A 26,655-nucleotide genomic window follows, 5' to 3' on the forward strand; every position below is an offset into this window, starting at 1 on the left:
CCCTCCCTGTTGTTGCGAGCTCCACGACCAGCGCGAGCTCCACGGCCGCGTCCAGCTCCACCCCGTCTGCTGTCGCTAAAGTGAAAGTCGATGCCAACCACGCGCTTTTGTCTGCCCACGCGTTGCGGGTATTCAGATGTATCATATTCTTCGTCATCAGTTTCCTACAACAAAAGAAATAACCAACGCTTAGAAATTGTACCAATCGCAATTCATACGCTACATCTACCGCTACACATTTCAAAGGCCAACCAATAGCATATGTGTATCTTTGAAACATCATTGCAAGTAATATTCGAATCTTACCTCTTCTTCGCCATCCTTCTTCTTGCTGAGTTCATACATCTTCTTCCATTGGCTAGGATCCTCACCCTCGCCGGCCTTGCGCAAATTGTATGTAGGCTTTTGACGTCCAGCACGCTGTGCTTTCCATTCATCCAGAGTCAATTCTTTTGGTTCTTCCTCAACAGGTACATTCTCAGTTTCGTTTTCAGTTTCCCTAAACAAAAATAATATAAATAAATCAAATAAAAACATTTTCCGAGAAATAATTACTTTTGTTCAGCATTGATGGATGTTTCGGCCTTTTCATTTTCGCTCCAGACTTGTTCGGTTTCAGTAGATTTGTTAGCATCAGCTTCCCTGAAAAAAAAAAAGAAAAAAAATTAGAAATGCGTCATTGAGAGCGCGGGGTCCGAGGACTTACTCAATGACGTCCTTATGAGATCCCCAGTTGTGGGCACCACCACCATCTCTCTTATCAATTGGTTTGACTCCTCTGTAACCATGCCTGCTTTCATTATTTGAGTAAGGAGCAAAATAACCCACAGACACAATTAGTTTAAACAACCCAACATAACAAGAGAAGAAGAATAGAGAATAAAAGAAGAAGAAGAAGAAAGATGCTTGCTAAGAGCGTTGATGATGGTATTCACTTACGTTTTATCAGATCCGCTTTGCCTCTCGAATTCACGCTTGCCTCGTCTCGGCGCAACGCCGCCACGACCGGCGGTTTTGCTACCTACAGCGCGTCCTCTCCTATTGTCGAAGTCGCCCTCCCTTCTTGGTCTGTCCTCACTGCAAGATAAGGAAGAGAAAGAATTAGCATCATCGACTTTGGTTCATCATGGAGGAAAAGCACATGGCCGGTCCAGTCACATGGCGAAACAACCATGGCTGACAAAATATATATATATATACGCACCGATTGTTTTCGAAATTTCCATTGAAAGGCCTGTCCTCGCGGTTGCGTCTATTGTTCCTCTCCTCTCGGTTCTCATTGTTGAATTTATTAAATGTCTTTTCAGTTTTGTTGTCAGTGGATCGTTGATGATTGAGCTTGCCGTCTGTAATGGAGGAAGTAGTCGATTAGGGTTGAATAGAATGGAACATTGAGATGGTTAGTGATGAATAGCTATGATGATTAAGTAAGGACGCAATGAGCACATGTGCCCGAATGCCGCTTTCAAGAATGGCCGTCGAGGTCGCGGTTCCTCATATTATTTCTTTTTTTTTTCGGGTTCCTGTAATGCCGCGCTTGGGATTCGGGGCTGCAAATTCTCACCTTCACGCTTGTTGTCCTGGGCCTTGTGGGGCACGTCCTTGATGATCTTCTTCGGTGGCTGCGTGGGTTTACCCTTGGCAGGCGCCTCCGGCTTCCCCTTGTTTTCCTTTTCGACCACTTTGGTTTTCCTTTTCAGCTCCTTCTCCTGCTCCTTTATCTGGAGAGTTTCCAGCGGATCCGTCTCGTTGTCCAGAAAAAGGCTATACCTATTGGCCGTACCGATTCCATATACGTTTTCCATGATGAACAATCACGGTTTAACTCTTCGCAACTAGACGATGTTGGAAGATTTCTTTATGGCTACGCTTTAGCCCTATGTTTTCACGCACTCATTCACAGCAATATGGCCGGCTCCGTGTGCCGCACGAGGGTTATCCCTAGCGCACGGCGCTCCGCGCAAATCCAACGGGGCGCATGCTCGGGGCGCCTGAAATAAATGCGCAACTGCGTGTTCCTGCCGCCCCCGGGTCGTTCAACAAGGGAACATAGGAAACACGTGAAAAAGCAACAAAAAAAGAAGAAGAAGAAGTAGTAGAAGTAGAGGGAAACCGGCACCTCGGGCCCCCTTTTTGTGCCGCCATAGCGCGCTGATCACGACCAGGGGGAATAAAAAGAAAGGAACAAAACCGTTACAAACGGCTTGGCTCGATCGATGCTTCTTTTTTTTCTTCAAAAAATACACGAATTTCATCCTTACATAACCGATAAGGCTAGAAGCAACCTCCGCAAAATCGTGTCGGAGCGCGGCTAAATTTAGCGGTCGCCGTATATTTTTAGAAACAATTTCCCGATATCGAAGGAATTCTGTGACTGGGTTGGTTATGTAGTAAAAACAGATTTTGCATAGTTAACAAAATTTAATTGCGATAAATATTTGTTATTTACAGTTCAATTTATTTGTTTCTTTCGCCTACGCCATACAAAATACGATGTATACATTATATATTTCATTCTTACTACCACAATTATTCAACTTATATGCGTATGTAAACGCATGTATTTTTCATACCGCTTCTGTCATCATACCGAACATATTTTTATATAAACGAACAATATGGACAAATATATTTAATTCGATTTCTTTATAAACAACACATCGTGACCACATTGCTTACATCATAGAAACGATACACAAAATTCCTCTAATATGGCCAAGCTTCGCAAACATCCTATTTACAACTCATACAATATTTGCACTTAAATCTACTAAAGTAATATAAACTTAAAATACTTCCAAAGACAAATAATATTAAAAAAAAAAAAAACAAGAAACAGATATACTTCCTCATTATTATTAGAAAATAAAGTACAAGTTAAATAAAATGATACATTTGCATTCAAATGATTGGAAAACGGAATCATATATGAAAAAAACATTTGCAAAATTCTCATTATAATTAAAATTATTATTATTGTTTGTTTACAATTTATAAGCAATGTATATTCATAATCTTTATTATATAATATATTTATATATATATATATATATATGTATATATATATTCTTCAAATTATGGGTAAAATAGATAGGGAAAAAAAATAGGAGAAATAATGAATAAAATTAAGAAGAACGTTAAAGATCCCATTATCCTACAAAACACAAATAATAATTAGATATTCTTTTGAATCCAATTAGTATAAACATGATAATATACATAGCAGAAGAAAAAAAAAACAACTGTTCTCTCTTATTTACAGTAAAAACCATTAAAAAATTTTAGTTTCGTTTGCATAAAAAACATATACATAACAGCTGTAAATCAATGATTACAATCTATTTGTGATTATTGAATATTTATAAACAATGTGGTCACAAATTTGTACTAGGACTATACTCATCGTAACAAGTGTATTTATTTAAGCACCGCAATGCATATATAATATAAAATATAATTTGAGAACTGTCAATATAATAGAATATAATCTTTTTAAAAAAATGTGACATAAAATCTAATTTTAAAATTATATAGGAGCCTTCAATATTCCTTCAATGTTATGTGATTCAAATTGTTGTTTTTTTATATCTCCATTATTAAATTATTTTGTGTAAAGCTATCACACTTTACACACTGTTTTCTTTCATCTCTCTCTTTATACATATATTTTTAAATATATATATGTGAAATGTAATAACAAAATACTTTAATTATAGTAAAATAATCATGTTCACCTTTTTTTTTAGTGTTTATTCATATGTGTTTGTTGCAAGTTGCTTTCTGTGATCAAAAACTAATAGACGTTTTGATTTGCATTCGATTTTTCGACTTGATTTTTTTTTTGCCATTTCATAAATTAGTGTATTCATGTTCTAGATTATATCGATTATATCAGCGCTAACTAACTCTCATGTTTTCTTTAAAATTTATATAATGCTTTTCGATTCTCCTTAAAAATTGTCCATTTAGTCTAAACATTGAACACAACAATCACTCAAGTAATTCCTATATATCATCCTTGTCAGTAGTTTTCACCTTTTTCACTACATTCGTGGGGGTGGTTCCCTCTGGTCCACGTTTAGCAACCTTGTTGGCATAAGGATCTGCGAAGGAGAACAACAAAACAGAATCGATATTAGAATTGACTGACGATCTTTCACAAATTCATTTTTTTGTGCATACCTTGTAACCACCTCACTTGAGTTGCAGGTCCATAACCCTTATCGTTTCTTGCAGCTATGCGAAATATTATAGCAGATTTGGTGGTGGTATCCACGTGGGCTGCAGACAAAGAAGATGTTGGTACTGTGCAGGAATTGCTGGGTCCACAATACACTCGCACAAAAGCTAAATTTGTACTACGTTCCTGCAAACAACGATAACGGGAAGATAAGAATTATTTAGTTTGGCAAAAGCATTTGCAATTTTTACCTTTGCCGCGTTCCTTACGGCTAAGTAAACGGAATACTCGAGGATATTTTCTTGGTTGACACACGGGGGCTCCCATGACAAATGGGCACCATCGAACGACTTTGCTATCTTGATAGCCGAAGGTGCACCTGGGAATCCCGGAAGGCACGTTTTGAATGCTGACACCTACAGATAAAATGCAACATTTGAGTAAAGCTGTGAAGCATGGACACCAAACTCGAATAAATGAACAACTAAAGTAATACAAAAAATACGTTACACATGAATATGAGCACACAGCAGTTATATATAAATATATGCAAATGTCTGCAAATATATATAAATATATATGTATTAGTAGCATGTATAAGATCTTAGCACTAAATTGTTGTTAGTAATTGCATTTTATATTATCTACATTTCTAGGAATACGTACTTCACTCCAGTCACCCAATCCCACTGAATTGAGAGCCGCGACCCTAAATTTGTACGCTGTACCAGGTTCAAGATTAAGTTTCGGCAGATGCGACACTTCAGGTAAATTATCTTCTTTAAAGTTACTGACGTCATCTTCTAACATAAAGAAGTCGTGAACATCGTAACTGGTACCTTTAATAAACCCAACTGTATACCATTCTTTGGAATCCTTAGAAGGTGCTGATGGTGGCTCAGTCTTAATAATATCTTTCGAATGGCCGACAGCGGCCGAAGCCAACGCAGATAAAGCGTCTCCAGTTTCCTCCCTCTTAATTTCCGGCTTGGAGTCGACGCTATCATCGTCGTTATGCATATCTTCCAAATTAATATCTTTGTCTCCTCTAGTCATATCTTTGGATTCGTCGCTAGTACTAAATCCGTCAGTTTTATCACTCTGCATCGAAGAATCATCATCGTCCATTTCAATTTTAAAGTCTTCCATATTATCACATTCCGAATCGTTTTGAATCTTTCGCTCTGTGCCATTAATGGCAGACGCCTGGCTTCCTAAGCCACTGTCGCTGATAGAGTCAGATTCGTTGCTTTCCTCTCCCTTACCGAGAGCCTCCTTAGTTCCACCCTTGAGGCCACCCCTGTACGTGAAAGGTCTGTATGGTGGTGGAAGAATAGTCTTGTATTTGTATTGAATGTTATCATAACAGTGGACAGTACCGCCCTTTAAACCTAGCTTTTTATACTGTGGGTTACCGCCGTACAGGCCACCAACAGTCGCTGTCGCGTCTGTTTCCATGGGTACGGGTTCCTTTTTGTCTTCAGAATCGATGGTCGCGACATTCTTGTCATCAATGTGCGCAGACTCTGCGTCTTCGGTATCCATACTCTTTTGTGGCTCTGGATCAATCAGTCCTGCTTCCGCAGCAAGAGCTGCTAATGCCGCGTCAGTTGTTGCTGGACCGTCGAATGATGTCGAAGCTTATGTAATTAAAAGTTTACTTTTAGCATATTTAATAATCACTAATTCTCGTTGTTTATTATATATACAGACTGGACCTTTTTTTTTGCATCATTAAATAAATCCTCGCATATTGTAGATTGACATAAACATAATTATGTGCACATCAACTATAATATATAATAAATAAACATCAAGAATATCCAAGCTGTGCAATAAAAGTGTCTTACAGCCTGTATATTGTAAAACATCAAGTAAAGTACGTAAGTTATAATTAGACATTGTTAGTTACCAAGAGTAGCGGACGGCTGTTTCGGTCTTGTCACGACCATCACCTTCGGCTGCTCGACCGCCGACGAATTGGTTGTGGTTGCCGCTGTCGCCGTGGCTGCAGGAAGACGCAGAATCTTGCCCTGAGGTGGGGTTGACATGAACGTTACCGTTTTCCTGTTTCCGTCGGCTAACTGAACTGTCACAGGTTTACCGCCAAACATAACTTGTTTCTGAGAAGGAAGAGGAAACATCTTTATTTTCATACATCCTGTTTTACAAAGTTGAAGTGTTGCTTACTGTATTTTTAGAAATAGTTATTGTTTTTGGCATGATTATGGGTTTGCCACCGATTTTCATATTTGATAAATTGGCCACTGCTGCTTTAGTAGCGGATTGTACGTTCACAGTTGAAGTCTTCGGCTGAGATACGGTCACTGCCTGGGCATTCGTAATCGTTTGTATGTTGCGAATGCCGGCATTTGAACTTACGACTATCACCTGCTGATTACCGATGGTAGATATTTGCCCAGACGAGTTTTTTTGAAGTACAATCTTATTTTGCTTATTGACCAACATGTTCGAAGAAATTGATTTCACCGTACTAAGGACCTTACTAGTATTTGGCGGTACCAACTTCACAATCGTGTTGCTGCCTCCAGTAGTCTGTAGTACTGGCGATTGAATTATGCCACCAGATTTAGGTAAAGTTGCGACCGTCATCCCCGTGCTTGTCTTCACCAAGGTCACTATCTGAGGTTGCGCTCCGGTCTTCTGGACGAGCCCTGCGCTTCCTTTCTGGACAATTACTTGCTTACCAGCGACGGCGACTTGAGGGGAGCCCTGACGTATAACCGTCCCAGTACCTTGAATTTTTACATTACTACCACCTAAATTCAAAATCGAATAACAAAAAATAAATTACTTCTGTTTGTATTTTGCTAAACATTACCCAATTTGATTTGCTGCGCAGAAGCCACTGTTATTTTTTGGGTAGCAGCGGCTGCTGCTGCTAGCGCTTGAATACCAGACATACTTGTTGTCGGTGCGGTCTTGGTCACAGCAACAGCCGCGTTTTGTTCAACAGTGGCTACTGCGCTTGTCGAAACGGCAGTAGCTAATATTGATGTGGGATTGGTCATCACAGTGGATGTGTTCAAGGCTGGTACTGCCACAACGGCTGGAGAATTGCTAATTCCTCCTCCTACTCCAGTGACGACGGTTGTGGTGGCTGTTACTGTTGAATTTGTTATTTTTGTTGAAGCAGTTCGTACTAAAGCAGAATAAGTAGATTGTAGATTCATTAAATATATAACATTTATTTCGTTTATTTACCTCTGACGAGCGGACTCATCACCTTTGCTGTGTTGAGCGGAGAGCCAATTGCTTTCGCTGCAGCGCCAGTTGGCAATGTTCCCGCCTTAGGGGACATTGCGTGTTTTATTATACTCGAATTTGGTATATTTTTCGGAACCAGGCCTGCCGATGACGGTAGGTCATATTTTTGAATTTGCAATATGTAAGTGTTCGTCGATGGTGAACCAGTCCAATTAACTTCTAAAGAATTAGTACCGGCCTTTATGAGACTCACTCTACCAGGTTGAGGTGGTTTATCAACTTCTAGATACCATAGGTCTTTGCAACAAACTTGATTATTCCAGGCCTTTCTGTACCCATCACGTCCAGACCAAACGTATAGTCTGGTGTTTATACCAACAGCGCAGTGGCCAGCTCTGGCGCAAGGATAAATGGACTCAAAAGATCCGATTAACAGATCGTCCCAGTGGAAAGTTTCTAGATTCAGGCAAGCCATGGTGCCAGTGCACTTCCATTCCTTTTCGTTTGGGGACGTCTTGGTATCCTCCGCAACTACCGGAACCCAGCCACCAAACACATACATCCTGTTTCCAATTAATGTCGATGTGTGCAAAGATCTGGGCAGTGGAGTTGTACCAGAAATACTGGGTTTACTCCAGCATAGTGTGTTCGTTTCCAAGAACCATAGATCGCCAAGACGGCATCCGCTCATACCACCATATATAACCAAATAAGACTTGTCATTTGTTTTATCAATGTAAGCCACTCCAGTATGAGACTCTCTAGCAGGAGGACATGGTCCATTAGTACAAGGTATCTCCCACTGAACAGGGTTACTTCGAATATCCAATGCGTATAAGTCATTTAGATACCTTGGAATATTATTCTTAGGATCCTCACTCTCATTGGCCAGACCCCCAAACAGAAATACCTTATCATTAACTAATGTGAAACTATGACCCAATCTAGCACAAGGAGCTAATCCTGATTTTGGAGCCTTTGGTTTTAATTTCTTCCACTCCCACCTTGAAGCCTATCAATGGAAATATAACAAATCAATTATTCAGTCTTTGCATTGCTCTAAGAGTTGCTCACCTGTAGTTCATAAAGTTCACTACTGTATTTACCATACTCAACCATTCCACCAAAAATTAACAGCCGAGTTCCATCTACCACAAAGCCATAAGCAGCACATCCTGGTGGAATATCTCCTTTCAAGACTGGTACAAACCATTGATTTGTTGCTAGAAGGGATGTTGAGTTAATAAGGATATGTCAAATTAATGAAGTGAAGATGTGTGAATATGTCAAATATGTTTGTTATGGTAACAATTGTTTGTTTATATGGCGCGCGATCGTTGTAGCATGCATTATTTGTAGATGTTGGTGTTGTTGTCATGGATCCAGCCCAAAACCAACATCTTGAACGGCAGTAGCACCGATACAAATAAAACTGCTTATTCTAGATTGCGATTGTCAGTTATCGGCGGTACACTTTGTATACACGCCGCCATCTTGGATTCGATGAAAACGTAAATAAATAAGATCGTCGGACGCTCGGAGTACAATAAGAACCTATTGGATGAATGGGAATCGATCATAAGTGTCTCCCCTGAACCGGTGGCGTCTTCGCGATTCGCGTTTGGAGCCGAAATGGTATAAATAACAACATCCGCGCGCCATATTTAATGGCTGCAAGCCAGCCGAGTATAAATACCTGTATTGTAAACGTGGAGTTCATCCACGATTCCTTCGTTTCCACCACCAAATACAACCATTAACTCCTTTATAGCAACAGCGCGATGCCCATGTCTCGGTCTAGGTTGTGGTCCCGTAGGATCGGACACCAATTTCCACCTTAAGACCTTACCCGCCATTATGTGATCACATTGCACTCAAACTACCACGCCAATGGAAATCGTGCTTGACAATTTCAAACCGCTAACCTCACTCTTAGTCCCACTAGTGAAACTCGTTAAATGCACCAGAAAAACACGAGATATGGCACCGGCCCCTACACTTCTTACAATTCCGGCACAAAGCTTACCATATTTCCACCCTAATAACTTCGTATTAGCCCCCAAAGTTCAATTATTTAATCTAACAAACATCTAGAAACATCAACTCCTGATTGTTTCTCAAGATGGACGATCTAACTTGACATACGATTGGTCAAATTGCTTCTGAAGCTCCCCTACCGTCGAATAGCCTAACTACCTTTCCCGCTTTCTTATTTGAATGACAACGCAGGGGATGTTCAGGACCTGCTCCCTCTGTGACCAAACCACATTTATCTACCCTCCGCATGTTAACCATGCGTACTCCCAATGATGCCAACATTTGTTACATTAAACATCTGGACCAAATCAACTTTAAACCACATGCAATCATCTAAAATCTATACATAACTTTCAATACATAGTTTCTTATTTTATCTGATTCTCTAATTCCATTAAAACGTTATTTAAACATAATCATTTAACATAACTTACATTTAATGAGAAACTTTCACATTCAAATTAATTTGTAATAAATTATAATACAGTTAAAACAAAAACAATATTCATGCATAACGACCAGTAAATAAATAGATAATTTAATATATATTCTATATTAATCATCACTAATAATTCCAATTTTCTTATAAGAATTAAAAGTAATTACAGTTATTCTCCATTTATATTTGATATATTTAGAACGATTTTGATAGAAGATATTTTGAACAATTGTTGGTTATTAAACCATAGTTAACGAAGATTGGTTTTTAACGAGAATCTATTACATTCAAATCAATGCTAATTGAAATTTTTACTATTTTGGCAAATTTTCTAAATTGTTAAATTACGTATTTGCAATGCATGTCGTGATAGCGAACATTTCTTGTAAATATTTGTCAAATGATTACGAGCAGTTTTATCTTAGTCTTATCGGAATAATGGCTAATCATACATTTTATAGCTTTTTATAAATAATATTCTTTTCTTTTGTGATTGCTTTAAAAAAAATTTAAATTATAATTTTCAAAATTAACCATTTGCGAACTGGAGATACAAAAAAAAAACAAGCGAATTATCGTTATCATCATATATTTTATTAACTATATAAATAACATATAATCTATTTTGCATATCAGTTGGATTATACAAGGTTAGGCTTAGGGAATGTTACTTTTGATGTCTTGCATCAGCGACTTGGGGAAGACTATCTTCGAGAATATGCTCTGGTGCGAGCTTGTGGATTTCTGCTTGATCACGTAATTGACCTTATCTCTGAGCTCGGACTTTGGGATGTCTCCTCGCAGATACAGGAGCCTGCTGAGATGATCCTCACTGATATCAGGATACTTTTCGACAAGCCTATGAAGATCCAACGAAAGCATATCGTCTTCGCTCTTAAACACCTCTGCCAACATTCCAATTATGTCCAATGGGTTATCACTGGGTTTCATATTCGGTGCGATCGAGAAGAACAATGATTTCAGCTTGTTCGCCTCTTTTGTGATCTGATTAGCGGCTGCCAGACAATCCTGGTACGTTTTGAAAACAATCTTCTTTTGAAGCATGCTGACAATATATCGTTTCGTAACTAGATTACGAGCTTCATTCATTATATACTCGAAGTTCTCATCCACCAATCTGTTGTAGTCCTGGAAGTAATCTTCCAATGTTGCACTGATTGTTTCTAATGGGAGACTCTCGTTCAACCATCGCGACGTGAACAGCTCATCGTAGTGCTTATCCAAATCCAAGAACGCCTCCTCCAGTAAATAGAAGCATGATTGGTTTCGTAAATTCTGAAACAAATTTGTTGTATCAAAACACGCAATTATTATGTTTCGAACAACTTACAATATAGATCTTTTTGTAATTGCTTTTCTTTATCTCTAATTCCATGGAATGACCTGTACTATATTTATCTATAAATTGCAAACCCAATTCCACCAATTGAATGCAGTTGTTCACGGTAGCAATCATGTATTGCGTGAAGTACGGTACTTGACTTCTGTCTTCAAAGTGTTTGTTCTTGAAATCAGAGATAGCCTCGCGATACATTTTGGCGTAGTTTTCAACATGTTTAATACTCAAAAATAAAGCTTCATTCGTTAATTCTAGATTAATAGTTTTGGTTACGTCTAAATTCTGCCCGATCATTTCGAACACTATAGAAGGTCCGGCCGTTCTTAGAACCATTTCCGATCTAGGCGGATTACTTGACCTCCACTCGTTCTTTTCGGTTTCCAATGTTTTCTGAAGCCACTCGATATAGTTGTTCTCCATATTCTAAAATCAAATATAAATAATTATCATTTGGCAACTGGCAAATATTGATATATTACAAATAGATATTTCTTTTGTAAATTGTTCAATGTATCCATATTCAGAAGCGGACCCAAATTTTGCGTATGCTCAATTAAATCAGGATGCCCCATAAGTTCAGGTCCTTTGTAAGTATTCATTGTCCAAGAAAGGACAGATACATATTCATTACCTTCCAAACCATTTTCTATAATAATATTCAGCTGAAGAACGAGAATTACTTTCAAATAATTATTACACTTTCATAGTAATTGATTTACCTGATTTGATAAGCAATTGTTATACATTTCTATATACCTATCAATAATATTGTATTCTTTGGGAACGCATGGTACGCACAAGGTCTTTACTACCCTCAAATCTTCAAGGATGAGCAATCGAATTAGTTCCAAATACCTAATCAACCATAACTTATTATCCTCCCTTCCTTCAATTTGCGTTCCCTCTATTCTTGTAGCGACGGCCTTCTCCAGAACCTCGAAGCACATATCCTTCCACTTCTTCGGCCTACCTGGAGCCATGAAACCTGTGTTCTTTGCATATTTCAAAGCTTCCTCATCAGCCTTTTCTTCCCGTTTTATAATTCTGAATGCGGTCACGATTACTGTAGGCTTCTTACGAACGGCGTTCAAAGTTTGACTCAAATTTAAACGTAATTGTTTTTCTAATAATTTTGATAGGGTTTCAACTTCTGAGAAGTAAGCTTTGAGCATTACAGTGTCATGAGGTGATTGATTAGGAAGTTTATGAAGCTCAAAGAGCAATTCATCTCTGGAATTCTCTAAATCCCTTAAACACTAAAAATATATAAGAAATACATATTGATTAAAAAGTATTAGGATTTAGATAAAATTAAGTACTTGATGTGTATGAAGCAGTTTGCCTTCATTGATCCATTGCTTAGTCTTCTCTACACTCTCTGGGATTTGGAAGATATTTTTTAGGTTCTCCCTAGCAGTTACATACTGGGAGTGTCTCATATTCTCTTCACGGACATCACTCAACTTATTGTGTAAGTCAGGGACAGCAGTAAATAGCTGATTCATTTGCTTTAATCTAAACAGACAACAAAGAATAAAGTTGCAATAGAAAGTATTAAAAACAAAACTCACATCTTCTCAACATCTTTCATATCTTGTGAACTACTCTTTAATAGCTGAAGTCCATCCCTGAAACCATTTAGCTGACTTTGCATGGCAGATTTCAGCAGGGCCTCAGCAGAAGCTTTCTTCCTTATATATTGTTGCTTATAAGACTCCACCTTTTCCAGTTGGCCTGGTCTTTGCAACATGTTCATCACATTTGTGATTGCAACCTGCACCTGTTGTGTTTCCAACTCTTTCATATTTAACTTCCTATATTCTGAAATAAAAGATTTTATTAAATATTATTGTGAAATTCAATCTGTTTGATGATACTCACCGCCTTTCATTATGTTTGTTTTCCTTTTGACAAACGTCAAATTGTATAGGTTATGGCTAGGATTTCATGAATTTAATTATACTGGATTAAATAAACAAACTTCGTATAAATATTAGGATATATCACGTATTTTCTACTTTTATCAGATATTTTATATAATGAGATTGTTGAGTTATCAGTTATATATGATTACGAGAAAAAAAAATATAATCTTGGACTTTGACCTCATTTGATGTAAATTGAGGTAAATCATGTATTTACTGCTCAGCACTGCTCAGTGAGTGTTCCACTTTGGTCGTAGTATAGTGTTATTTGTAGTATTTAGTAGTTGTTTATTGAATATGTTACTAAATCAAGTGAAGACTATATCAAAAAAGAGTATAACTCAGCAACTTATAAGACATAAACATGATTATCAATATTTGCAAAACAGTAAGATACCTACAATGCACTTCCAGAAGTCTTTACCCAGATTACCAATTCCAAAGTTGGAAGAAACTTGTGCTAGGTATTTGGCTGCCCAGAAACCTATCCTACCAGATAAAGTGTTTGATAATACACAAGCAACTGTGAAGAAGTTTCAAGAGACAGTTGGAAAACATTTGCAGGAGCAATTGATTAATTGGGATAAAACAAACAAACACACAAGTTACATTACTGAATATTGGTTTGATATGTATTTGAAAGACAGGAAACCAATTCCAATTAATTATAATCCAGTATTAGTTTTTCAAAATGATAGCAGACCAGAATATAATGATCAAGCTGTGAGAACAACAAATTTATTAATTAGTTCTTTGAGATTCTACAAATCTTTGAAAAAACAAATTTTGGATCCTGAGGTTTTCCATATGAATCCAAAAAAGAGTGACACTCCTGCTTTTAAAAACATTTGCTCTATGGTGCCTTCAGCTGTATCTTGGTATGCAGCATACATGTTCAATGCTTATCCCTTAGATATGAGCCAATACAACAAACTTTTTAACACTACTAGGATACCACAAATGGATAAAGACAAAATAGTTTCTGAACCTGCTAGACATATCTGTGTGCAATATAAGGGAAACTTCTACACATTTGATGTTCTAGATGAGTCTGACAATATTTTACCACCTGGTGATATTAAAGCAGGGATTGTTAACATACTTAATTCTGATGCAAAATCAGCCGAATTTCCTCTTGGTATACTAACAACAATGGACAGAAATAAGTGGGCCAAAAGTCGAAATAATCTTGTTAATTTGGGCAATGAACAAGCCCTTAAAAAAATCGATTCTGCTTTATTCAACATTTGCCTTGATGATGACATCATTGGTGATGATAAATATGCTTTAGTAAGGAGCTCTTTGCATGGTGATGGCAAAAATAGGTAAATTCTTCTTTAAAAAAAAAAAATTTTAAATAATAAAATTAATGGGATATATTCAAGATGGTTTGATAAAACAATCTCATTGCTAGTTACTAAAGATGGTTTTTCATCCATAAACTTTGAGCATTCTTGGGGAGATGGTGTAGCAGTTTTGAGATTTTTCCAAGATATTCTCAAAGATTCTACTGAGCATCCAGAGGTCAACAAAGAAACCAAATTGGGATTAACAGCTGTCAACAAAATAGGTAATTTGTGGATTCGAATTCAAAGGACAAATTTAATAGTTAAGTTACAGAATTTAATATTGATGATTCTCTAAAGCAGGACGTATCTACTGCAATTTCTGAATACTCGGAGGTAACGAAATCTCTGGACGTGAATTTCGTCGAATCCGAGGGTCTTGGAAAGGTGTTTTGCAAGAAATATTCTGTAAGTCCAGATGCTATCATGCAGCTGTGCTTCCAATCAGCTTATCATAAGCAGACTGGAAGATTCGTGGCTAGCTATGAATCGTGTAGCACAGCGGCTTTCAAGCATGGTAGAACCGAAACGATCAGACCAAATACTTCGGAAACGAAAGTGAGTATGAAGTGCTTTACTGTTCAATACATTACATGGATTTCGTTGGCAGGAATTCTGTTTGGCTATCAATTCGGCAAACAGGCCTTCCAATTCGGAATTGGTTGACTTGATAAAGCGGTGCTCAAAAGTTCACGGGCAATTAACGAAGGAGGCGGCGATGGGACAGGGATTTGATAGGCACCTGTTTGCACTGAAAATGTTCTCCGGGAAGGTCGACTTGTCCAATGCCAACATCTTCGAGGATCCCGCTTACGGTTTAATAAACCACAACATCTTATCGACAAGTACTTTATCGTCACCTGCAGTCTTAGCCGGTGGTTTCGGACCTGTGGTTAGGGATGGCCTAGGTATTGGTTACGTGATACGCGATAATGCTATGGGAACTTTGGCCACTAGCTATCCGGGAGTCAATGGTAGAGATTTCATAAGCTGTTTGGAAAAGTCTATTGAGGAGGTGGTAAATGTGTTGGGCTCAGCAGAATAACGCACTTACGTATTTTGTAATTTGTGGGAATGAAGGTCACGTGTTTGCATTTTTTTATTTAGATTAATTGTTTTATACACATCTTCTTTGAATAAAGAATTTATATATATATATAATATAGTTTAAACTAAATCAACGAAAACAAAAAAAAAACGTACACACACCAACACCTTCTAACTATACAAATTAAAATTAATAATATACATTTATACTACATCTTTGACTATAGCTATACTTCAGAGATGAGCTATGACTGCTCTAAACAATAGCCATTAAACAGTTATATATTTTTTACTTTTTTCAATGAACTTATTGAAGGATAGGTATGTATATTTACAACAAACAAATAAATGAGTTATCTTACAGGATGATTTAATGTAGCTTATCACCCATGGATACTTTTGAAACCTGCAACAGGATTATAAAGTTCACGACCTCGTCTACAAACTCCCTATAACGACTGAATTAGCTTACCATATAAATTCCAACAATTAATCCAAATAGACCAATTGCACTACCGAAAATTTCAACGATTAAAATTTTCACGAAAAGAGCCGAATTGGCGGCATCAGCCAAAGCAGCACCAGATCCAACAATGCCAACGGCAATTCCGCAGAAGAGATTTACAAATCCAACAGCTATGCCAGCGCCAAACATTAGATACCCTGCCATCCAATTCTTGCCGCGGATCAAATCGGAATCATTCACAACTTTCATTGTGAAATCCTAGTCAATCAAAAGCAATCGATTAGCAAATTGTTTAACATTAAGATTAGCACTTACCTCAAGGTATCCAGAGAGCACAATAGCAGTAATCAATCCATAAATAGCAACAGCTTCACAGAAAATAACTGAGATTAAATTTTTGGTCTTGATGCGAGGAGCTTTCACACCACCACCAATGATACTTACACCTGTGGTGTGAATACCACTGCAAAATTATATAACATGTCATAAAATATAGGAGAAAAATGATATGAGTGAAATTTGCACTTACAGGGCTGCCCCAACTACGGATAGAGCAACAGAGAGACCAATGCCTATCGTAGCCCACATATGAGGGCTTGTATCTTCTAGGAACCTTAAATCCAATGATATTAGAGGGGATGCTATATAGAATTAGGGACTTACTTACCATCCAAAGCTGACTCTCTCCCCTTTTCCAGTTAAAACATGATACAAACCTGGAATAATGTTTAGTTGAATATGTATACTAAAAGTCCTATTGATTTTATTTGCAATACTCACTTAAAATTGTGATCACAGATAGGGCAGTGCCAGTGAAAACTGACGTTAGCATAGTCTTCATTTTAAAACGTTTTGTGTGGAATGGTCTGAAAGTCTAAATAATAGTCCACAATCTAATATGACACTGGATCCGCGGATGGAACCGAATGTCTTGGGATCTGTCACGTGAAACTAAATGGATATAGGAGTGGTTCTGTCTTGTGCTAAATTGTTGTGAAACAACAGAGACAGACTTATGGCTAGAGCAACATGTTGGAAAGAAGAAGAGGGTTGCTGTAAAGTAGGTCTCTGCACTGTTTGCACGACCGCCAAAATTTAAAATAGACCTCGTTTATTAATTAGCATTATTAATATCTACAAATCTTAACATTTACAAGACTCTAGCGAGGTGCTTACTCTTAGAGTACACCTCTTTAAACTTCCCGATAATCTTCTTAAACCTTTCCCATTCCACCCTTGGAGGTCTGAAAAAAATAAGATAAGAGTATTAATACTGATCCTCGTTTTCCCTTCTTTGGAGTCTTTACCATGTAGATGCCAATGATGAGGCCGAACAAACCAATGGCACTACCGAAAATTTCGACAATTAGAATTTTCACGAAAAGACTTGAATTCGCTGCGTCCGCGATGGCAGCTCCAGATCCAACGATTCCCACACACATACCGCAGAACAGATTTACGAAACCTACAGAAAATCCAGCCCCGAAGATGATATGACTGCCCATCCAATTCTTTATCACCGCCTGCTCAAGCTCCAATTCATTCAAATTACCGATGGATCCATAATCCTAAATATTCAAAAATTTAAATTCTCGATCGCCCATCTAAGCTATACCTATGCATACTTCCAATAAACCAGAAAGAACTATGGCCGTGATCAAACCGTAAATGGCAACGGCTTCGCAAAAGATAATAGAGATCAAATTTTTGGTCTTGATTCTTGGAGCTTTCACTCCAGCACCCATGATACTAGCTCCGGTAGTGTAAATTCCTCTGGAAAGTAACATGGTCATAAAGGCGATATTATGTGTTTGAGAGTTACGTACAAAGCAGCCCCGACAACGGAAAGTGAGACTGCAAGCGCGATCCCCGTTGCAGCCCACATATATGGGGTAGTCTCATCCAAAAACCTTCAAATTTCAATAATTATGTGAACCACCCACTTAGCTATCAGAATATCTTACCATCCTATACTCAATTGCTCGCCCTTTCCGTTCAATGTATAATAGAGGGCTTAAAATAAGCAAATCGTTGGTCACATGCTCTTACAACACACCCAAAAATTGGGTTTCATGGATTACTTACCGAAGAACAGCAGGACCAAGGCTGTGGTCGTCATGAACGTGTAGAGAACCGTGTAGCGAACCATTTTCGTGAAACTTTTGTTCTTCGACGAGGGTGGAAATGTAATTGATTTTGCTACCTACACTACCGATCACACTCACATAATTCACTGCATGTGATGAGTCCTTATCATAAAGTATTTTATTTAACGTTTAGGTGGGAACCAGATAAGAGATCTTATCAGAAAATGTGACATGGAAATATGTACTCTGTATAGAGTAATTTTATTGTTTTGCTTACAGGAAATATTGTCAAAATGTATAATCTAATATATCACATTGTATAATGAAAATGCATAGCAATTTCAATCAAAACAGATTAAGAAAAGTTTAGGCATAATACTGTTTTGTTCAATAAGTACTTTCTTATATAAATATATAATTTTCATCACAATTTTGCTAACTGATTTCAATTGCGAAGTTTCCGTAAGTAGTAACACCCTGTAAATACTAATTTAAAACAAACACAAAAATGTATAATGCACGCAAATCTTAAAATATAATACATATATAAATATGAATAGAAATTGCAACCCAAAGAAATTAGAATAATTAAGTATCTATTATTTAAATAATTTATATACTATAAATAAATATATATATATTGTTTTGTATTTCTTTCATTTGATCACATTTCGTTTATTAATTTAGTCCGTTCCAGTATATGTAAAGGCCGATTTAGTTAAAGTTAATATGCGGTCTAATTGTGTACATTGTTAAAGGAAGATAATACGAAATAATAATCTAAATAATAAGTATATCAGAAATTGCACTATTGGAACATCCTTGAAATGTAATCATTGAAAGTAAAATAAATATCAATCTGTAAGTACACAATTATTTGCACAAAAAGTCTTCGACATTTTCAGACTTTACTTGTCGCGGAAAACTGTTTCCATTCCCGCCCATCTGAAGTATGTAGGGAATAACACTATCGATTTGTACTTGGCCAATTAAGCCGGCAAAAAATAGCTCCTCTATGATCTGAGGATCCAAGGCACGCAACGGTGGTAGACGTAACAACAACCTAAAAGTAATAATAAATTAGAATTTGTTAGAAAGGTGAATATGTGATACACTTACTTCGGAAATCTGTCTACGTCATCAGGACTGTTAACATTTACGTAATTTCGCAACGATTGAAAGGACTTTTCCTGAAGTCTCTCCAATTGCTTTGTAAGATTAACGTTAGGCTGTTCTGAGGAGAAAAGAGCGATCGCTTTCAAATAGGCATATTCGTGGTCATTAACGTGCAATCTGTTCATTGCGTTCACATAGTCTTGCAATTTGACGATGTGATCAGTCACTTGCTTTACTTTGGTTGCTGGCATTTTGTCTTGTGCTATTGACGCATGTAAATGGCTAATTAGTGCAGCCAATATGGTGGATAAAGACAACAAATTGGAGCACTGTGAGAGGCTGAGTGCAAAAAGGTCAGGCCAAGAGCTTTTCAACAAAATGATCTGTGTTTCATGACTGAAAATTCAATGATATTAAGTAAATAGTGAAATGAAATGATAACATACCTAAATGATTGAAATAGAGGAATATTTCTAGCCCAATGGATTGCTGCAAATAAAAGCCTTGAGCCACTTTCACAGATATAATGAATGTTCAGATATGGCGGTACGGCACCAGGGGTCTGCAAATTAAAAGCTATATGCTGTTCCTGCAGTAGGGGTCCTTCTATATCCACATAGGATTCTTCGCATTGTACATTAGTTAGGTCAGTCCCATTCAGGCATTGTACTCTAGCCATTGTATCCAATGCTTTGGAGATTAACTGCTTGTCCCTCGCCACAGTCAAAGCATCTGTCAACTCGCCTGCTCCAGTATTATTACTATCCATTGAACCTTCATCTTCAATACTAGCTTGACTAGGAGACATGTGATAGGGAATATCTGAGAAACTTGGATTACCTAAAGACATAAAATATGTATATTACTATGATAAAAATAATTTAAATTGAATACCCATTCTCTTGTTGAAAAATGGTCCTAATGGTATATCACAGGTACTCATTGGAGCTTGAGGCAAAATATTTGTCTGCTCTGAAGTGAGATCCTTGCGCAGGAATATCCTGTTTAGGCCAGGATTGAAGTTGGAGTTTGTGTTATTTATGTACTCCTTTTTATCAATGATTGGCTTCCGCTCGTGTTGGACAGCTGAAAGAATTATGAATCATCAGTGATTAATAATGTTTACTTTAATATCTACTTACAATCACTTCTCATTCCGCAGGCAAGACATTTCTGCAACCTGCAGTACTGGCACCTGTTTCGGTGGTGCTTGGTAACTTCACAGTTCTTAGATCCCCGGCACTGGTAGCCCAGCTGCTTTCGTATGGATCTCTTAAAGAAGCCCTTGCATCCCTCACAACTAATAGCCCCATAGTGCCTACCAGAAGCCCTATCCCCGCACACGACACACAGTTCTATAGCCAAACAGAGAGAACTTGTGTTGTTCCTATTCTTGTCACTGATTATCTCTGTTTTGATGGTTTGTTCCATAGTTGCTGGTATGGGTTTATTATTTATTTATATTTGGCGACCAAGCACTATAAAGGCACATAGATATGCATGGATGTAATTGACTTTGCGAAAACTAATAGAATCTTGAGTATTTTATTTTGTTTGACCTTTCACTGGTATTAAACATGGACAAGGTTCATGACCTTAAACTACACCTGCTTAATACCCTTCAAGATCCAATCACACTCGCGCGTTCATGTTACGCTACGTTCATTCAATGTTTTCTTTTTGAGACGCATGCTTGAACATACCAGTAATACCAACTGAGAATATTCAAAAAAGCCCGCCGAAAGACGAGAGAGTGGAAAAGCCGGAAAATCGGTGAAAAATAAGTTCCATTAAAACATACGAAAAATGAATTATTTAAATATTTATTTACTTTAACACGGGTTTACACTTAGATCCTAAACATTTAGACTAGATGTAAGAGAATAATAATTGATACATTCTATTGCCAATTAATAAAGTTGGAATGAATGTTATAAAGAAATCATTAAATAAGGAATGCAACTAACGAAATAACATATTTAAATATAGACAGAACCCTATATACTTGTAACAGATATAGAGAGTAGAAGTATTTACTTAGAATTCATTGTAAATTCTTAATGTTTATAAATCTTATTTAATTATCCCCTGCAGATTCCATGTCTACAAAAGCGGCTTTCACATCTTCGAAAACGTCCTCCTGGGTCTTGCTGGCATCGACGCGTTTCACCAAGTTAATCTGTTCGTAATGTTCGATAATCGGCTTCGTCTCATTCACATAAGTATTAAAGCGTTTTTTCAAACTTTCCAAGTTATCGTCACTTCTACCGCTGCCTGCAGCTCCGCGGCTTAAACATCTATCAGTGCAAATCTGGAATGGAAAAACGTTTATTACACACAACATTTGATATCATTATTATTATGCAGTTACCTCTAAGGAACAATCAAAGAATAAAACAAAAAGGAGTTTCACTTTCTCAGCAACACGCCTGTTCCAGCCATCTAAATTATCTTGGTTTCTGGGGAAGCCATCTATAAGGAACTTGTCCGTTCCAGATTCCCTCATAGCCCTCTCCAACAGAGAGCATGTTATGTCCACAGGCACAATCTTTCCTTCCCTTATGTAGGTCTCAATTAGCTCACCATACTCTGATCCAGGCTTCTGCCTCTCCTCTCTGAGCAGGTCCCCAGCAGACAAATGTTTAAAGCCAAAATTATCTACTATCTTCTGGCATTGGGTACCCTTGCCAGCACCAGGACCACCCAACACAAATACCACTTTATGAACCATTTCCGAAATTTTCAGTAGACGTTTGGCACTGTTCATATAATCTGAAACAATATGGTTATTGATTTTTCGTCTTCCTCTTGAAGCTTGTCACTGAATGTTAGTTATTTCATTGGATGACATAACCAATTTAGGACCGATCGCATGATACGTACCTTACTCTCTATTAATAGTCAAGTGTTTTGTTGGCTTAATTCAAGAGATATTTACTTTCTCTGTGATAACAAAAAAATTGATTACAATTGCTATTATTTATCAAAAAGCCGGACGTGTTATAAACATACGCGTGAGTAATTGAAGGTCTTAGATAAATAGTATATTTTATTCTACCACGAGATGGGTCTGACTTACAGCGGAATTTCGGAATGCAACTAAGAGGAGTTCAATCAGACTATGTACCAGGAGATCATCAATTTGAGAATGTTTTTTAAGGTTTATCAAATGTACCTTTCATCTTTTATGTGCTCCTGATGTTGAAGTTGCAAACAAGTTTTGAACAGATTTCCAGTTTAAATCTGAAACACAATAACTTCCGATTTTATCAACCGATTTTGATATTTTTTTCACCAAATCTTCCAGTTTTTCATTTATAAAATTATCAGCATTAATTATTATATTTTTTTTAAAGATAACTTAATAACTTATATGAATTTCTGAAATTTTAATATAAACACTCAGATTGTTCATAGGTATATTTCATTTATTATGTCAATTACAGATATAAATTAATTAAAATGCGACTTTCCAATTATGAGATAAGTCGTTCTTAATACATATACGATATATCTACCACATTTTGTCAAAATTCCTATGAAAATTGTGTAACATAGTAGAGTAATTTCATAAATTAATTGAATAAATAGCGAAAAATTTTTGATAAATTCTGACGAATTCTCTTAATATATACAAATAAATAAAAATGAAGCTTCCAAATTAATTAATTAAATAAAGCATAATTGGTATTGCACAGTGAATTGCTGTTGGCTAGTGCTTATTAGATTGCTGATCGGATCTGGGAAGTCCGCTTGGAGTGGCTGGGTCTTGGAACGCTCGAGGTTCTGACTCTTCGTTCCACCTTCTTTCCAGCATTGTAGCTATGGTACACATTCTTCATGCCTCTGAAAGCTGGTGTGGATTTATCCACGTTTGCGCTCATGTGCTTTCGCATATTGTTTCCGGTATACGCTACGCCTTTAACTTGGAATTCAGTAGTGTCCGTATTCCATAACATTTTCCCCTCGATTGTTTTCTAGTAAGAAAAATCGGAATAGTTAGTATATAAGAAAACGAAGATGAAATTTGCTTTTACCAGATATTCCTTGGGAATATAATTGTCTATCATTACATTCGCCAATTGCAATTCTCTTACTAATAAACGATAATTATCTAATAGAGCTTCCATTTCCCGTTGGTATTCATGTTCTTTGTCCGCATGCTCTTCTTTTACTTCATTCAAAAGCTGCTGTACTTTCTTAAGATTTTTAGTAATACCAATTTTTTCTTCTTGTAAAGTAGAGTACTGCTCTTCTACGTTGATTCTTTCTTGCTAAAAATACCAATAATAATTCAAAATTTCGGCAATAATTATAAACTCGTATAATAACATATTAATGTTTATTATAACTTACCCCTTTCTTTTGTATTTCCTCTTGTAGCTGTTTACTATATTCCTCCATGGTCTGCAACTCACCTCTGGATAATTCTAATAAGAATTCTTGCTGCTTGGCCTTCTCGAAAAGATTTTCGCCACCAACCAAGATTTTCTTTTGAATCAACGATATTTTACTCAACAACTCGGTTTTTTCCCTCCTAAAAAGCATTAAAAAAAATTTAGTAAGTTTCCTAACTTAAATAGCACAAAATATTAAAAATAAGTCAAATAATAGAGATAATTTAAACATACTCAGTTTTCTCAATTTCCTCATGTTGTTTACGAGATTCCTCTTCCAAAGTGATGTCTTTCTTCTTCTTGCTTTCCTGCTTTGCCATCTCCCTTTCTTCATGTAAAGAAATCAAATGGATCCTCTGCTGTAGTTTTTCAATTTCCAATTCAAAACACTCAATTAATCCCTTTTTAGTTTCAACATTGATTCTAGCAGTATTCTTAATAAATTTAACTCTGCTAGCGTACCTCAAAGTGCAGATGCTTTCCTCGTAATCCATTTCCGAGGGGCTGACCATTGCGATCTACAAGAAAATGTTAACAATACCGTTTTCGTCATTTATTTAGTTAGTATATTACCATTGCAGTTTTAGAATTTCCTCCTAATGAATCTTGCAATAAACGCGTTAATTTTGAGTTTCTGTATGGAATATGAGTACTTTTTCCATCCACTAATGCTGATATAACATTTCCCAAGACTGAGAGTGACTGATTGATATTGCTTGCCTCTTTCAACCTATCCCCTGTTGCCTGAGTTCTACTAAGACGTTCTGAGCCCTATAAATTTATATATAATATAATAAATGTAACTTTTACTTACAGCTAGAATTCAAGAAACTTACAGCCAAATCAACCAAATTCAATTTGCCAATGGTTGTCTTGTTGTCTGCCCTGTGTTTTGATTCAAGAGTTATGGTAAAAATTGCATGTGACCGAGAGCTAACATCATTCATTAATGTTGATCTAGTGATTCTGTTGTTGTTACCACGATTCATAAGTTCTGTAATGGATTCTATGGAATCCACAGTAAAACCCATAAGATCTTTTACATAAACACCAACATCTTTGCGCTCCCTAACTTCCAGCTTATTGTTTGGTGTTGTTGATAGCAAGTCCCTGACTTCTTCATTATATATTTCCAAATATGTGACTGTGACTGCAAATGATTTCTCTTCACTGGCCCTAGCAATGTGGGTAAATATATGGGCAAATGCATTTGGTATAATTCCCTTGAGTTCTGGTACCTTGTTATTCCCAGCCATAGTGAATGTTTTACCAGTACCAGTTTGGCCATAAGCAAATATAGTACCGTTATATCCCTGGAAACTCTTCTCAACAATAGGATAAGCAATGTGCCTATACAAATCCATCTGGAACAATTCATTACTTGATAATGCTAGTAATGTTAACGTTTACAATACCTGTGTGCACACTGGGCCAAAGACATGATCAAACTTGAATGACTTTGTTTTTTCATTACCCACTTTAAACAGTGTTAGGACATTTTCTTCTTGATCCAGAGTCACTATATTTTGATTCCCATCAGCCACCTCTTTTTTATTTAATGGTCTTATTCTAATCACCACCCGGACATTTTCCACTTCTCCCAACACTGATTTCTTGTTAGCCATTATGTACTGTAGATGTTACACTGTTATTAATTTATTTCATTCACAGCATAGTACCTGCTGTATGGAAATATATATATATTGAAGTAGCAGGAAGCTAGTTCTATATATGTTTAGAATGAATCAATAATACACCCACACATAGCAACTCATCATCACACCTTATAATGTCTTATAAGACATAAGGTGTTGAGTGGTATATGCAAAATATGATCTACATCCATACATGAAAGCTTATGTATAGTTCGATAAACACTAATAAATCTCATTTGTTCACATCATACAATAGACCTAACTAATTATGGATTTTTATAGCTACATATGCAGTGTTAGTTGCATATTCTTTAAATTGGTATAACAAACAGCAGTATATGTTAGCGAATCTCCAAAGTATAGAGTAGTTAGAGTATTCTAAATAAAATGTATAATATTCAATTTCTACTATATTTTAATATGTTTTACTAGTAATATAAAATAGTTGTAGTCTGTTGTGTTGCCTATCCAAAGAACTTGCTGTATCTCGAGTTGCCAAAGCTTGATCACTCACAAAAGTATTATAGATTGGTGAACTGGGTACTGTCAGCAGGTCCAAAAGGAATTGTTAAAATCCGTGAAAGATGTGGTACGAGATCCTACCCAGTTTTGGAATTGTCGTGGCTGCTATGGGTATTCCTCACCTCTCAGCTTATGTTATCAACAAAGTCGCAATTGGCAACGTAAGACATAACCTACATTACATAATTTCTGATAGCACTCTAATTCCCTGGAATTTGTAGTTCTATAGGCGCAGGTTGCTGACGGAGGAGGAAAAGCGCAACTATCTCCGTGATACGAGGCTGACCAACAATCCCTACACTATTGCTGTATGATATCCTTGACTTATATAGCAAGTGCATCTAACTAATGGTATTTTGTCCGCAGGGCTTGGAAAATATTCCTGATTCATAGAGGATGCTGTTGACAACATCATGTAGTAGGGAAGAATTGTAAAATAAAGAGATATTAACAATAAATTATTTTAAACTGTTATTAAACCTTTAATTCTATCATTATACTTAACTATTTTTTTAGATGATAATTTGTATATTCAAATGATGCTTGAAACACATAAACACTTAAATAGATGGTAAAACATATTTAATTTGGAATCAAAGTGTTAATTCAAATAGAATTGTATGAAAATTTAAATTCAAATTGATTAAGAATATCTATAAGAATATTTGAAATATATTAATGGATATTACATTGGAGTTAATACAAGTTTTTGGATATTTTCAGTTATTGTGAAAATATGGACTGATATAAGCAGCATTTAAGAACTGCCTAAAGTTCTCAACATTATATCACAATGTTTATAATAAGTTGATTATGTAGTATTTTTTTTTATATTTTTGTCTTAGAGAAT

General features: G+C 36.6%; 10 protein-coding genes across 10 annotated transcripts; 2 read left to right on the top strand and 8 right to left on the bottom strand.

Moving 5' to 3' along the window:
• Nucleotides 1-5: 5 nt before the first annotated feature.
• Nucleotides 6-1,939, bottom strand: LOC108557151 (plasminogen activator inhibitor 1 RNA-binding protein-like; the record flags this gene model as incomplete). Its single annotated transcript, XM_017913559.1, has 7 exons — nucleotides 1,565-1,939; nucleotides 1,205-1,346; nucleotides 940-1,077; nucleotides 707-778; nucleotides 556-642; nucleotides 307-499; nucleotides 6-164 (listed from the first exon to the last, which is right to left on the bottom strand). Coding segments are annotated over exons 1-7 (1,032 nt in total), but the record flags the coding sequence as incomplete, so codon positions are not given.
• Nucleotides 1,940-3,735: 1,796 nt separating this feature from the next.
• LOC108557160 (host cell factor 2) lies at nucleotides 3,736-9,754 on the bottom strand. The gene is made up of 10 exons (XM_017913570.1): nucleotides 9,105-9,754; nucleotides 8,483-8,631; nucleotides 7,406-8,420; nucleotides 7,023-7,343; nucleotides 6,371-6,960; nucleotides 6,093-6,303; nucleotides 4,847-5,820; nucleotides 4,432-4,596; nucleotides 4,183-4,366; nucleotides 3,736-4,103 (listed from the first exon to the last, which is right to left on the bottom strand). The coding sequence occupies exons 1-10, from the start codon at nucleotides 9,262-9,264 to the stop codon at nucleotides 4,006-4,008; spliced, it is 3,867 nt and encodes a 1,288-aa protein (XP_017769059.1). The 5' UTR covers nucleotides 9,265-9,754; the 3' UTR covers nucleotides 3,736-4,005.
• A 702-nt stretch (nucleotides 9,755-10,456) lies between these two features.
• LOC108557161 (exocyst complex component 3) lies at nucleotides 10,457-13,236 on the bottom strand. Its single transcript, XM_017913571.1, has 7 exons — nucleotides 13,126-13,236; nucleotides 12,816-13,065; nucleotides 12,564-12,759; nucleotides 11,964-12,500; nucleotides 11,724-11,906; nucleotides 11,236-11,667; nucleotides 10,457-11,180 (listed from the first exon to the last, which is right to left on the bottom strand). The coding sequence occupies exons 1-7, from the start codon at nucleotides 13,133-13,135 to the stop codon at nucleotides 10,542-10,544; spliced, it is 2,247 nt and encodes a 748-aa protein (XP_017769060.1). The 5' UTR covers nucleotides 13,136-13,236; the 3' UTR covers nucleotides 10,457-10,541.
• Nucleotides 13,237-13,391: 155 nt separating this feature from the next.
• Nucleotides 13,392-15,635, top strand: LOC108557163 (carnitine O-palmitoyltransferase 2, mitochondrial). The gene is made up of 4 exons (XM_017913572.1): nucleotides 13,392-14,494; nucleotides 14,555-14,739; nucleotides 14,790-15,073; nucleotides 15,126-15,635. Exons 1-4 carry the CDS (start codon nucleotides 13,467-13,469, stop codon nucleotides 15,558-15,560), a joined length of 1,932 nt encoding a protein of 643 aa, XP_017769061.1. The 5' UTR covers nucleotides 13,392-13,466; the 3' UTR covers nucleotides 15,561-15,635.
• Nucleotides 15,636-15,700: 65 nt separating this feature from the next.
• On the bottom strand, nucleotides 15,701-17,027 carry LOC108557156 (V-type proton ATPase 21 kDa proteolipid subunit-like). Its single transcript, XM_017913566.1, has 6 exons — nucleotides 16,809-17,027; nucleotides 16,696-16,744; nucleotides 16,558-16,641; nucleotides 16,344-16,491; nucleotides 16,035-16,286; nucleotides 15,701-15,968 (listed from the first exon to the last, which is right to left on the bottom strand). Exons 1-6 carry the CDS (start codon nucleotides 16,867-16,869, stop codon nucleotides 15,933-15,935), a joined length of 630 nt encoding a protein of 209 aa, XP_017769055.1. The 5' UTR covers nucleotides 16,870-17,027; the 3' UTR covers nucleotides 15,701-15,932.
• Nucleotides 17,028-17,122: 95 nt separating this feature from the next.
• On the bottom strand, nucleotides 17,123-18,271 carry LOC108557155 (V-type proton ATPase 21 kDa proteolipid subunit-like). The gene is made up of 6 exons (XM_017913565.1): nucleotides 18,114-18,271; nucleotides 17,993-18,041; nucleotides 17,855-17,938; nucleotides 17,654-17,801; nucleotides 17,336-17,596; nucleotides 17,123-17,272 (listed from the first exon to the last, which is right to left on the bottom strand). Exons 1-6 carry the CDS (start codon nucleotides 18,175-18,177, stop codon nucleotides 17,243-17,245), a joined length of 636 nt encoding a protein of 211 aa, XP_017769054.1. The 5' UTR covers nucleotides 18,178-18,271; the 3' UTR covers nucleotides 17,123-17,242.
• A 492-nt stretch (nucleotides 18,272-18,763) lies between these two features.
• On the bottom strand, nucleotides 18,764-20,896 carry LOC108557154 (nuclear receptor subfamily 2 group C member 1-like). Its single transcript, XM_017913563.1, has 5 exons — nucleotides 20,374-20,896; nucleotides 20,126-20,317; nucleotides 19,678-20,071; nucleotides 19,235-19,627; nucleotides 18,764-19,178 (listed from the first exon to the last, which is right to left on the bottom strand). Exons 1-5 carry the CDS (start codon nucleotides 20,660-20,662, stop codon nucleotides 18,989-18,991), a joined length of 1,458 nt encoding a protein of 485 aa, XP_017769052.1. The 5' UTR covers nucleotides 20,663-20,896; the 3' UTR covers nucleotides 18,764-18,988.
• Nucleotides 20,897-21,040: 144 nt separating this feature from the next.
• LOC108557157 (UMP-CMP kinase) lies at nucleotides 21,041-22,286 on the bottom strand. Its single transcript, XM_017913567.1, has 3 exons — nucleotides 22,115-22,286; nucleotides 21,603-22,003; nucleotides 21,041-21,542 (listed from the first exon to the last, which is right to left on the bottom strand). The coding sequence occupies exons 2-3, from the start codon at nucleotides 21,996-21,998 to the stop codon at nucleotides 21,309-21,311; spliced, it is 630 nt and encodes a 209-aa protein (XP_017769056.1). The 5' UTR covers nucleotides 21,999-22,003; nucleotides 22,115-22,286; the 3' UTR covers nucleotides 21,041-21,308.
• A 582-nt stretch (nucleotides 22,287-22,868) lies between these two features.
• Nucleotides 22,869-25,542, bottom strand: LOC108557153 (kinesin-like protein KIF3A). Its single transcript, XM_017913562.1, has 7 exons — nucleotides 25,044-25,542; nucleotides 24,465-24,992; nucleotides 24,202-24,399; nucleotides 23,863-24,146; nucleotides 23,588-23,768; nucleotides 23,269-23,505; nucleotides 22,869-23,208 (listed from the first exon to the last, which is right to left on the bottom strand). Exons 1-7 carry the CDS (start codon nucleotides 25,251-25,253, stop codon nucleotides 22,954-22,956), a joined length of 1,893 nt encoding a protein of 630 aa, XP_017769051.1. The 5' UTR covers nucleotides 25,254-25,542; the 3' UTR covers nucleotides 22,869-22,953.
• Nucleotides 25,543-25,778: 236 nt separating this feature from the next.
• Nucleotides 25,779-26,279, top strand: LOC108557158. The gene is made up of 3 exons (XM_017913568.1): nucleotides 25,779-25,966; nucleotides 26,027-26,113; nucleotides 26,172-26,279. Exons 1-3 carry the CDS (start codon nucleotides 25,868-25,870, stop codon nucleotides 26,196-26,198), a joined length of 213 nt encoding a protein of 70 aa, XP_017769057.1. The 5' UTR covers nucleotides 25,779-25,867; the 3' UTR covers nucleotides 26,199-26,279.
• Nucleotides 26,280-26,655: the final 376 nt, after the last annotated feature.

Source organism: Nicrophorus vespilloides, unplaced genomic scaffold (genome assembly GCF_001412225.1).
Source record: "Nicrophorus vespilloides isolate i.1.1-1 unplaced genomic scaffold, Nicve_v1.0, whole genome shotgun sequence".
Classification (NCBI taxonomy): domain Eukaryota; kingdom Metazoa; phylum Arthropoda; class Insecta; order Coleoptera; family Silphidae; genus Nicrophorus; species Nicrophorus vespilloides.

Coding starts and splice junctions, on each gene's coding strand:
- LOC108557160 (XM_017913570.1), bottom strand. CDS start 9,264: ATGGCGGGTAAGGTCTTAAGGTGGAAATTGGTGTCCGATCCTACGGGA. Junction 8,632..9,104: donor ACTCCACGTTTACAATACAG/GTATTTATACTC, acceptor CATCCCTTCTAG/CAACAAATCAATGGTTTGTA. Junction 4,104..4,182: donor TCAAGTGAGGTGGTTACAAG/GTATGCACAAAA, acceptor TCTCCTTCGCAG/ATCCTTATGCCAACAAGGTT.
- LOC108557161 (XM_017913571.1), bottom strand. Junction 12,760..12,815: donor ATGAAAGATGTTGAGAAGAT/GTGAGTTTTGTT, acceptor TTGTCTGTTTAG/ATTAAAGCAAATGAATCAGC. Junction 11,907..11,963: donor ACAATTGCTTATCAAATCAG/GTAAATCAATTA, acceptor CTCGTTCTTCAG/CTGAATATTATTATAGAAAA.
- LOC108557163 (XM_017913572.1), top strand. CDS start 13,467: ATGTTACTAAATCAAGTGAAGACTATATCAAAAAAGAGTATAACTCAG. Junction 14,740..14,789: donor AACAGCTGTCAACAAAATAG/GTAATTTGTGGA, acceptor GTTAAGTTACAG/AATTTAATATTGATGATTCT. Junction 15,074..15,125: donor CAAATACTTCGGAAACGAAA/GTGAGTATGAAG, acceptor TTTCGTTGGCAG/GAATTCTGTTTGGCTATCAA.
- LOC108557156 (XM_017913566.1), bottom strand. CDS start 16,869: ATGAAGACTATGCTAACGTCAGTTTTCACTGGCACTGCCCTATCTGTG. Junction 16,492..16,557: donor TCCGTAGTTGGGGCAGCCCT/GTAAGTGCAAAT, acceptor ATAATTTTGCAG/TGGTATTCACACCACAGGTG. Junction 15,969..16,034: donor TAATTGTTGGAATTTATATG/GTAAGCTAATTC, acceptor ATCCTGTTGCAG/GTTTCAAAAGTATCCATGGG.
- LOC108557155 (XM_017913565.1), bottom strand. CDS start 18,177: ATGGTTCGCTACACGGTTCTCTACACGTTCATGACGACCACAGCCTTG. Junction 17,939..17,992: donor GAGCAATTGAGTATAGGATG/GTAAGATATTCT, acceptor TGAAATTTGAAG/GTTTTTGGATGAGACTACCC. Junction 17,802..17,854: donor TCCGTTGTCGGGGCTGCTTT/GTACGTAACTCT, acceptor GTTACTTTCCAG/AGGAATTTACACTACCGGAG.
- LOC108557154 (XM_017913563.1), bottom strand. CDS start 20,662: ATGGAACAAACCATCAAAACAGAGATAATCAGTGACAAGAATAGGAAC. Junction 19,628..19,677: donor CCTCTATTTCAATCATTTAG/GTATGTTATCAT, acceptor TTGAATTTTCAG/TCATGAAACACAGATCATTT. Junction 19,179..19,234: donor GACGTAGACAGATTTCCGAA/GTAAGTGTATCA, acceptor TATTACTTTTAG/GTTGTTGTTACGTCTACCAC.
- LOC108557157 (XM_017913567.1), bottom strand. CDS start 21,998: ATGAACAGTGCCAAACGTCTACTGAAAATTTCGGAAATGGTTCATAAA. Junction 21,543..21,602: donor TCTTTGATTGTTCCTTAGAG/GTAACTGCATAA, acceptor TTTCCATTCCAG/ATTTGCACTGATAGATGTTT.
- LOC108557153 (XM_017913562.1), bottom strand. CDS start 25,253: ATGGCTAACAAGAAATCAGTGTTGGGAGAAGTGGAAAATGTCCGGGTG. Junction 24,400..24,464: donor TGAATTTGGTTGATTTGGCT/GTAAGTTTCTTG, acceptor ATAAATTTATAG/GGCTCAGAACGTCTTAGTAG. Junction 23,769..23,862: donor GAGGAAATTGAGAAAACTGA/GTATGTTTAAAT, acceptor AATGCTTTTTAG/GAGGGAAAAAACCGAGTTGT.
- LOC108557158 (XM_017913568.1), top strand. CDS start 25,868: ATGTGGTACGAGATCCTACCCAGTTTTGGAATTGTCGTGGCTGCTATG. Junction 25,967..26,026: donor ACAAAGTCGCAATTGGCAAC/GTAAGACATAAC, acceptor TGGAATTTGTAG/TTCTATAGGCGCAGGTTGCT. Junction 26,114..26,171: donor ACAATCCCTACACTATTGCT/GTATGATATCCT, acceptor TTTTGTCCGCAG/GGCTTGGAAAATATTCCTGA.